The following is a 10,848-nucleotide window of genomic DNA, read 5'->3' as shown; positions in this document are numbered from 1 at the left end:
TATGTATAAATAGGCACATCAGTTCTGGGCTTTGGAGAAGAGGCTGAATAGCATTTTCCAACCCACTCATCTCAATTTACTGTGCTCCTGTTCATTCAAATGAATTTCTTGTACCATTTCTAATCCCATTCCTTTAATGCATTCAAAATCCTTTTCCCTTTTAGGAGACCCAATTCCCACTCCATGATACTATATGTATTTATTTTGAATTCTTATATACCAACATTCCTGTATGAAATACAGATCACACCGGTTTACAGTACAACAGCACAGTCGCGGGTAGGCGAATACATTAAACATTAAGTTAGGATAAGTTACATTAACTAAACATGAGTTCATTCAATAGAAACAATTGGGAGAGCCATTAAACATACTAGCATTAAAACACTGGGGTATTAAACATTGGAACGATAAAACTTTAAAGCATTAATCATTAAACTTTAGAGACCATCGCTGACTTCAGAGTCGGGTTAAAAGGAATGAAAACAATGAAGAAATTATATGTGAAAAACATGGGGTAAAAACAGGGGGCCGGGGCGAAAAAAATGTAATTGATAAGAGAGGTAGGCATGGGTAGGTGGTCATGAGATAATGGGTGAGAAGAACGGATGGAAGTAAACAATTAGGGGACCTCCTTGAGCCCTGGTTATGTCTTGATCGGTGTCAGAGAGATCTTATGTTTCAGGAAAAGCTCATCTGAAAAGCTCCGTTTTTAGGTGTTTCTTAAATGTTTGATGGCAACGTTCTTGGCGTAGATCCGGAGGCAGAGTGTTCCAAAGAGTAGGCCCTGCAGTCGCTAATGCTCGCTTTCTTAGAGTGGATTTGGCAGGAGGGGCATATAGGGAGCCTTTGTACGCTCTTCTAACTAGTCTGTCTGAAAAATGTGGACGTAATTGAGAGCTAAGTTTAAGTGGGGCGATGTTGTGTAAATCCTTGTGGATCATCATAAGGACTTTTAAAGAGATCCTCAATTTGATGGGTAGGTATCAAACATTGTCCATATTTTTACTTACAATATTTCCAATCCCCCAGCCTAAGCACCAACCCTTGCTAAACTATTGCCATCTACAACTTACATCTCCCCTCTCCTGCTGAAATAATGGGGAGGAGGGGAGAGAGCGCAGCCTAACACCCGTCCTCCAATATCAACCCCCCCAACTCGATCTCCCTCATTCAGGAGTCAGACCCATGTCTATATCCCATCTTACACTCAATACCCTCTCTTATATGCATTTGGGTACCACCCCTATACTTCACTAAACCCACTTCTAATCACTATTAAAATAAAACACACTCAATGCTCCACGCACTTGCATTACTCATCCACCAAAAGCTATTACAAGCTTAAAACATTCCCTTCTCCCTGTGGCCCATCGATAGCAGACATAGCCCCCCCCCCCCCCCCCTTCATTCTCTCTACCTGTTATACCCCACTTGCTACCTCAAACCCCCCCTCCCCCCCATTGTTTAATAGCCCCTCTCAAACAACTTGTTTCCTTCTCCCCCGCATCAAATTCTCATTCATAAAAAAAAAAAAAAAAAAATTACCTGCCCTGTTGACACCTATAAAGAGGAAGAACTAGTTCAAAATCTTAAATGAGAAAAACACGCTTCCTTGTGAAAAACGTCACTTTTGCGAGGTGGGGGCAGTATATACTCATGCCATCAGGCCCCAGCCATCCTTCATGCTGCCAGGGAGCATTTCAAACTCACTCTGCAGCTCCTAAGACGAACAGAGCTCTTCCAGGCATCTCCCACATCCTGGGTCTCCAGCATCTCAAGATGTGGATTGACTTTTTTACTGTACTTTTCTATTCTGTCCTATGCTAATGTTCTTTTCTCTAGCACTCATAACCCCGAACTTTAATCATTAAACTGCACAACTGAACTCTGTTAAATTTTCCAGCACTCCTATCACCAGCAGTCTCAGTTCCCGTCGTGCTGCTTTCTCCTGATCCTCCATGGCGAGACGGGGATCACTTATCGTAATTTACAGCACTGCAGACCTCATCTTTTTTATTTTTTGCACAAGAGAGCATGCTGGTGCCATCTCCCTTCATTTAGCCACAAACTTCGCAAATCAGGACTTTTTCAGGTCATATTTCAACTCCCCCCCCCCAAGTTGCCAGTATGGCCTCATGATTTTAATCGGAGAAATCTAGCATTTGCACTATTATTGGCCTAGGCCGTGCTCCCACAGCAACTCTGATCATGAGTGCACCAAGTGAGAGGCAATTAAAGTACATGCAGCTGTAAAATTGGATTGTTGTGGGATTTTAATAAGGATATGCTGTGTGCCACTCCTGATACTTTCCACTCTTCTCAAGTTCCTATTATAGGGAAGTAAACTTTTTTTTTTTTTTGGTAATATGAACAAAAAGTAAACACTAGGACAAATGAATTCTTTAGTCTGGTATGGAATAGTAATAAATTTTTATTTATAAATAGTACAAGTAGAGTGACAGACATGTGAAACTTGAGATTCTGAAGGATTAAAAACATGAAAAGTTTGGACTACGTATTTCACAGGGTGTTTCCATGAAGCTGGTTAGCTGCCATCTTGCCACATAAAGCTCTCAACTGACTCTGGTCAGGGAACGGGGGCAGAAAAAAAAAAAAAAGATACATTTAAGAAGTGTTTTCTGATCTCCTGCGGATAAAAAGCAACAATCCAGCAAGCCACTATTCACCCGAGCCTCCAAATACCCCCACTTGTCTGGAAAATATGCCTGTGCATGTTAGGCTGGGCCCAAATCCTGTTCCTAGATAGGGAACGCGGGTCCTCCCCGTCACCCAAATTGAAAGTTTGCAGCTGTTACAGAGCTTGCAGATGTTCTGACATGTCCAAAGTGGCTTGAATGTGGAGAGAACCAGATCTTCCATCCAGCCCAACAGGGCTGAAAAATGCTCTCTCCTCCCCCTTACATTTACAGTCTTTTGCACTGAACTAGCTTTATTATACCTGGGTAAGGGGTTTACATTTGGTTGTCCTTAAAAAGAAAAAAAAAAAAAAAAAGGAAAATTGAAAATATTTTCAAACCCCCAAGACATGGATCTTAAATTCACCGCGCCTGCAGGATCAATGTCTGGCCTTCAAGAATGTAATGTGTCAGGCTTGACTTTTTTTTCAATTTTTTTTTTTTTTAAAGTTAAAAAGTAGGCACAAAACTATTCATTTGTTGTGGGTGGTCGGTCTATTTTTTAGAAATAAATGTACTGAACCACCTTCACACTGGGGGGAAGGAGTCCATGTCAAAGAAAGAACAGCACATGGACAGAATAATCCATGGTAGCTGGAACAGAACGGTCCTTGTTTGGTTCATTAATCAAAACCAAACATTTCATGCATAAGAACAGCACAGCGACCTCTGCCTGGCCATCCATTTTTTTTGGCATTTGTTTGTATTTGGGGTCTGACTGCAAAGAGGGAGGGAGGATTTAGATTTCATCAATGTAACAACGTTAGCAGCAAAATTACAGACTCTCAAAAAAATAAACAAACAAACAAAAACACGATAGGTAACTGCTGAAATTGCTATCAGCCTGTGCTGGACCATCTCCTGCCTCGAATATCAGAGAAACTGCTCACTGTTCATGTGTGTTTTATTCAAATCCTTTTCTGGCAGCATGGGAATACTTTTTCCTCTAGTAAACAAATGCTAATATTCTGGTTTACGGCAATAGTTATTGCAAGCTTGTTTTATACCCTATTAGTGAGAACTTCCTGGTATTACTCAGGTTGTCCGATTTTAACATTTCATTGAATTATGCACCAAACAAAAAAAAAGTGATAAAGAAATAGTTTCACTTTGTTAACTAATTAACAGAAACCATATTAAAGATTTAGAGAACCTATCCATAAACTTAACTGACAAGTCTTGTCGTCTGGCAGTAACAGCATATTTGACTTCTCCAGTTGGCCAACTCTAGTGAGAGCTTATATACACTTGTCCATGGGAGACACAGCCACTTTGCTTAGTGGAGTAAAACATGGTAGGAAATTAAATGTTCCTATTTCCTCAGACCAGTACCAGCACTGTCCCCCCATCTCTACACATCCCTTTTCTTCCCTTCAGCTACAAGATCGGTCTTCTTCCTTGCTGCCCCCCCACCTTGTCTTCCTATCTCATGAGCCATCTTCCTTGTTGCTCTGTGGTCCTGCAACTCATGGGTGTTGGAATGGTGTGAGCTGCAGAGGCCATGCTACACACCCCACCCCTTCCAAAACTCAGGCCACCGCCAATGACTATCCCTTTCCCACTCCCCTTCTCGTAACCAAGCAAGTGCTAAAGCTTGCTCGCAGAGGGAAGTTGTGCCTTAAAAATCTAAACTTCCACCGCAAGCAAGCTTACATGTAGGCCCCTTCTCAGTCCTATTCCTGCACTCCCCTCCAGAAGAGAACCCTCATCGGTACGGTGCATTACATCCTAGCCTTCTCCCCCTCGACAGTCACCACTGCTGCAATCCCCTCCTACACCTTCCATGTTGTGAAAGAGAAGGGTCGTGGCCTTGCAGCACCTGGGCTTGCTTCCTCTTCCTTGGCCACTTGTACCTGGGGGAGAGGTGGCCAGACGGACACGACAAACTGACTGACTGAAATTGAAGGGTAGTATACTACTTACCTGAATTTCGTTTTCCTTAGTGTAGACAGATGGACTCAAGGACCAGTGGGTCTTCCAATCCCTCAGCATGAGCCCGGTTATTCTCTTATATTCTTTATGTAAACCATTTAATGCCAATTTCAAAATCAAGTTAAAAAGATTTCAAAGGGGCATGGGATAAACACTGGATCCCTTAAGGCTAGATGATGGGAAAGAAGAAGAGAGTGCATGGGGGTAACTTGCTGGTGTGGCAGTTACTACCCTTAAACAAAAAGCCTTTATGTTGTAGATGTAACTCCATTTACATTTGCTTCAACAGCAAGGTGGGATTACATTCAGACACAGCAACCAACAAGGACAGTGAATTGCACAGTCCAGGAAAACAAATAAGCGTGGGAGTAGCTTGCTGACATGGCGATTAGTACCCTTAACCAATCAGCCTTAATTCTGTTTGTGCAGCTCCAACATTGTTCTCTGCTTCAATGGCAAGAGGTAACAGGGAACTGGACTCAAACAGCAACCAAGGGATCTTACTGACAGTCTGGGAAACCGATAATTATAAAGGTGGCTTGTATGGCCAGTATTTACTACCATAAGCTTGCTGGACAGGCTGGATGGAGCATTTGGTTCTTTTCTGCTGTCATTTCTATGTTAAAATCTCTCTCTCTCTGAAGCACAGACTCCACTACCTGCTTCTTCTGCAAGGAGACACCAAGAACACGTCCCAAGGAATACTGCAAAATTCCAGCGCATATCCTTATCATCTCCAGGACCCACTGATCTGATGTGATCCCAAACCCACCTCTGATAAGAGGCATCCCCCTACCTCTTGTTCCCAAAGGTGGGACAGCAAACCTTCATTGGGAAGCTCGGAAGGATCTGCCAGCCAAGCCTGTCCGGGATGAAAGGACTGAGAACTACCGAAAGGCAGAGTCCTCTGAAAGAATATAACATAAGAAATTACCATGCTGGGTCAGACCAAGGGTCCATCAAGCCCAGCATCCTGTTTCCAACAGTGGCCAATCCAGGCCACAAGAACCTGGCAATTACCCAAACACCAAGAAGATCCCATGCTACTGATGCAATTAATAGCAGTGGCTATTCCCTAAGTAAACTTGATTAACAACGGTTACTGGACTTCTCCTCCAAGAACTTATCCAAACCTTTTTTGAACCCAGCTACACTAACTGCACTAACCACATCCTCTGACAACAAATTCCAGAGCTTAATTGTGCGTTGAGTGAAAAAGAATTTTCTCCAATTAGTCTTAGTCTTAAATGTGCTACTTGCTAACTTCATGGAATGCCCCCTAGTCGACCCTCTGTAGGACACAAAAACACTTGGAACCCCAGAGACAACCCCTCATACTAGAGGGGTGCTGCAACTGCTTATCATCCTTTGGTAACAGAGGGACAGGAGATTCGCCCCACTTACTGGCCAAGTTCTCCAACTCACTCCCAAACAAGAGCAAGCCTTTAAAGAGCATTTTTGTAAGAATAGCTTTGGAGGCTGTGTCAACTGACCAATGTCGCAACCATAGTTGACACCTGGCTACTACCACCGAAGCCACTTCTCTGGCAGAGGTATGGACCAAATCACAGCCCACATAAGCTAAAAAGGTGATAGCAGGCTCCATAACCGCTCTGGAATGCACTCCAGAATCAACCTCCTGAAAGGAAAGCAGACAAGATCGTGCCACTAGGGCGCAACAAGAAACTATCAAAGGCTTGCTTAAGAATAGCCTCAATCCTCCTATCATGTACATCCTTAAGGGCTGGTCCTCCCTCCATGGGGATCGTCATCCGCTTAGACATGGCACAGACCAGCACATCAACTTTGGGAAAACGTAAATGCTCCCTCACCGCTGTATCCAGGGGGTACAGGCTTTCTAATGTCCAACCCCCTTTGAAAAATTTGACTCTGGGGCACCCCATTCAAAAATCAAACTCCTAAATGGCATCCATAACAGGGAAAAACACCACAAGAGGCTTTATGCAAGAAAGCCAAAATTTATTTTATTTAGAAGATTTATATACCGATGAACGTTGGGAACATCTCATCGGTTTACATTAAACAACTTACAGCTAACCGAGCTTTACATAGAAATTGGAACCAAATGGGATTCTTCTTTGGTTTAAACATGGAATCTACAGCAGAACACCCAGTATCTTTAAGGTCTGGGAAATCTCCATGAAGCAACCGCAGGGAATCAGGATCTGCCTCATCAGTGCAATCCGGGTTCCTGCAGGATTACCTGCAGAGAACAGAGGCCTGGTTCTGGCGCTTAAACATAGGACTGGGAAGAGGGAGAGGCCACCGGCTGAGGGTCCGTCCTGACAGGAGTGGGTGAAGCTGAGGACTGTGCCTGAAGAAGGAAGGGTGGAGGTTTTTTTTCCAAAAGGTTTGCCATCCTAAGAAAAGGCAGCCAGATCCAGGCCAAACCCAGCAGGAACCAGAGCGGGGCCCACTGAACTGCCATCTCCTGCAGAGGAATCCGTCAAGGAAGTTCCAAGAACCGGCCTACCTCAAGATAGATCCTTAACCAGACCATCAGGCTGGGAGGATCCAGGCTTAGCAAAATCAGAGGAAGACAACTCTCCCTGAGCCTCTAAACAGCGCCGACGCGTTAGAAGACGACAACAGGCTGAGAGAAAAGGCGCACAGATTTCTTGTTCACCAGCATCATCAGTGCACAGGCGACAGAGAATGTGCGTCCAGCTGGCTCGCATGGAAAAACTTGAGCGCACAAAGTTTATGCGTAACAAAAATTAAACGCCCCCTCCAAAGCAAGCGCCGCAAAAAGCACACACTTACAAAACTGGTGCGCCCAGGCTTTGGCACACACCAATGCTTAAAAAAAGATACGTGCGCATAAAAAGCACGCCCAAAACTGAGCGCACAGCGCATGCACAGAGCTAACACCTCGCACACTGACTTCCTGTAGAAAGCAGAACACCTACAGAAGCGCACAAAACACGCTGCCGCGGCCTGCCGCACCGTAGGCAGGCGAAATGCCTAACCGCGGGGCCTAGCCCACCAGGGCTGCTCAACTCCCCTAACCCCCAATGGAAGCAGAACGAATGCTGGAACAGCGCACTGAGCATGGAGACCGGAGGAAGTCCTGCAAACCCTTCTACACTGTCTCTGCCTTTACTTTTTTTTTTTTTTGGTTAAACTTATCCGAGCTCAGCACAGAGATGGTCTCTGGCTGTGATGGGAGAGGACGCGTGTCATCACTGCAGCACTGGACGCCTTTAAGCTGTACAATCAGCTAAGTCCACGCCGGGAAACTCAGCTATCAGACATTTTTGGGACCATGGAAATCACCTCGAATTCTCAACTGGTGGAGTGACCATCTGGTATCACCACAGTAGAGCAGGGCTTTCCTTATTCCATTTTAAATTCTCCTTCCAAAATCTGAAGCAATCCCCATAGGGAGATGCACGTCCATCTGCTGGAGACTGAGAATTCTGGTAGGCTGGGGTCATTGCAGGGCTATATAAACTGTGACATCAGCTTGCTATGTCTCCATCTGCTGGCAGGGAAGCATAACCCACTGATCCGTCCATCTGTCTACATGCTAGGAAATAAGCCTTATATAGAGATGAAAGCTGTCAATGTGCTTCAGAAACTAATAGAAAGCTGCACTTTACCCTCCAGTACCTCTGTAAGACCAGCTTTCTCCTTAAAGAGATTTAAGGGGCCTCCCTTGATATTGTTGCTGTGATTTCAAACTAAGAATGAACAGGTTAGTTTCCACTGCACTAATACCTCTCACCAGTGCAGGAAAAACATGAAAGACCTCAAAACATGAAAAATCCTCAAAAACTTACCGCTAGGTTGTGAATGTGCTGGGCTGTATCGCCATGGATCAACTCCACATCTATGGTTTCAAGATCATCGCCAGTGGAACAGAGTATCTGAAGCATGAGCAAAGAACTCAGCATTCACAGAACAGAGCTTAGTGCACCAGGCTATTCAATAACTTTAGAAAAGATAACAATGTAGTACCCTCTGAGATCTGAAAGCCTGTTTCTAGAGGAAAATTGTCAAAGTCATTTCTGCTATGAAAGTTATTGCCCCCTCCAGGCTCTGTTCAGAGCACACACCCACCCACCCTGTGGGAGGAAAGGACAGGAATTTTGCGCTTGCTTCAAAAGAAGATGCAAAATGGCTGCTTTCACTCCTCAGTTGTCCAAATTTCCAAAATAGATATAATTTAACAAGGAATTTCATTATTGCCCTCTAAGAATCATATGCAATGCATGGCCTAACCGGCAACAGTTTCCCCCCCGCACGTCATAATAGGCCAAAATTAAAAAAAAAAAAAAAGAAAGAAGAAGGTTTAGTACCTGTCCATCAGCCAATGGTATATTAACCAGGGGAACCATCATGTCCAGGGACAACTGGCTACCATTTAATGAGATATTCTGGATTTTCTCAGTACTACACTGAGACTTCAGGATCGGTGTTTCAAATACTCTAGGAACAAAAAAATGTAACCCTTATCAAATAACCCATGACAGAAACAGGTCATGCTGCAACATGTGGAAGCTAAGTGTATACGGTAATGTATTTGCATCCTAAGATGGATATCATGAGCTAGAGAGTTCCTTCTTTAGTTGGCAGGGATGCGTGTCGTTCTCCCACCTCTAACAACTTTGTTTGGTGCCCTAGCACTAAGCTTCCTGAATGTGCTGAACCAAAGGTGCTCAAACTGATCCTACGGGCTGCCCCCCACCACCACTCAGTCAGGTTTTCAGGATACCCCTAATGAATATGCATGCACTACTTCCTGTCATTTAAAAATAAACCTCCAAAACAGAAATGTAAAGCATATAAAATATGCCCCCCCCCCTCCACACCCAATCTTGTACCTTTTGTGTAGCTGGGGAGTGCCCTTGGTGGCAGTACCTATGGCAGTCGATGAAAATGCTTTTTTGCAGCTCTTCATGATAGGAGTGGCACATGTAGATCTAGCAGAGAAAAAAATAAAAAAATTTTATATTTTGCAATTTTTTCTAGTGTAAAAGCAAATTTTTTTACACCCATAGATAGCAGGATTAATTAGCCATGCTCTCTAGAAGAAGTCCTCCAGATGGCACAGGAGCAGAGCTTTGCTCTGTGCATGGGATTACCTCTTCTCCTCGGTTGATAAGAAAGCCACTATAATACAGCAATGCTAAGGTAGGCTGTCCAGGGAGGGGCTGCATGGCTAATTCAATCCTGCTACACTGAAAAACACTGTTTATAGTAAGCAAACTTGTTCCCCCCATCAATAAGCAGGCTGAATTAGCCATGCTCTCTGCGAGTCCCCAGCTTAGGGTTGCCTTGAATGCATATGCTGTCTCTTGATCATTGAGGGAGATACATTCCTGAGAAGATATTACTCCTTGTTCATGCTGTGTGCAACCCGCCAGTTTCATGGACAGCCTTGAATTCTTAGGTATGATTTAATACTGCCGAGCCCACAGAGCTGTAAGAGGCTGACTGCTCGGTCAAGAAAATAGTGAGATGTGAAAATATGGACAGACAATCAAGTCACTACCTTGGAAATGTCCAGTAAGGGTACGTTGTACAAATGTGCAATGGAAGCTGCAGTGCCTCTAACCTGATATGCTTTAAACAGAGCCTGCTGACTTAGTAGAACGTGACGAGTAACAAAATTGAATATGGATGTGCATTTGTTTTAAACAAATTCGTCATGGTTCGGGAGAGCTCAAAAACAGAAGAAGTTTTTCCAAAATTTTGGAAAAATTTGTATTTCATGTTAGTGCACGCTAATATGAAACTCAGGAACCACAAAAAAAAAAAAAAAAAAAAAAAAAAAAAAAAACAAACCAGACCCGAACAGCGGAAAACATGAAATTATCCGCAGGGCACTTGAACCAAACTATGAAAAAAAACACTCCATGAAACATCTCTAAAATTGAATGCATTGAACTATATGTTTATATACACACCCCCAATACAAATATTCTATAAACAAATTTTTTAGTCCCCAAAAGCTAATTATATATGCATATTAAAATACTATTGCGATCTTAGCCACCTAAAAATCTCATGCATTTACCCATACAACCCCATATCAATTAAAAAGCTAGTCTATGAAATACCGAAACAAGAGTATCAAAATTTCTATAATGAAACAAAAATATCCTACCCTTAACAACCCAAAGTCTATACCTGAAAATGGAAAATATCAAAAATATCTACAAAATCATGAAAGGACTTAAAAACAGGTTAA

The 10,848-nt window shown here is 43.3% G+C and overlaps 1 protein-coding gene across 2 annotated transcripts in view; it reads right to left on the bottom strand.

Moving 5' to 3' along the window:
- Positions 1-2,416: 2,416 nt before the first annotated feature.
- Positions 2,417-10,848, bottom strand: part of LOC115096098 (borealin-2-like) — a 45,392-nt gene continuing 36,960 nt past the window's right edge. For both annotated transcript variants that reach the window (XM_029610631.1, XM_029610630.1), the window contains exons 7-10: positions 9,479-9,577; positions 8,954-9,083; positions 8,435-8,521; positions 2,417-2,586 (exon numbers count right to left, since the gene is read on the bottom strand). In XM_029610631.1, coding sequence (XP_029466491.1) covers positions 2,524-2,586; positions 8,435-8,521; positions 8,954-9,083; positions 9,479-9,577 — 379 coding nt within the window. In that variant the 3' untranslated portion in view covers positions 2,417-2,523. The remainder of the gene's footprint in view (positions 2,587-8,434; positions 8,522-8,953; positions 9,084-9,478; positions 9,578-10,848) is intronic.

This window comes from Rhinatrema bivittatum, chromosome 7, assembly GCF_901001135.1.
Source record: "Rhinatrema bivittatum chromosome 7, aRhiBiv1.1, whole genome shotgun sequence".
Taxonomy (NCBI): domain Eukaryota; kingdom Metazoa; phylum Chordata; class Amphibia; order Gymnophiona; family Rhinatrematidae; genus Rhinatrema; species Rhinatrema bivittatum.
This window is presented reverse-complemented; position numbering and strand designations above follow the sequence as displayed.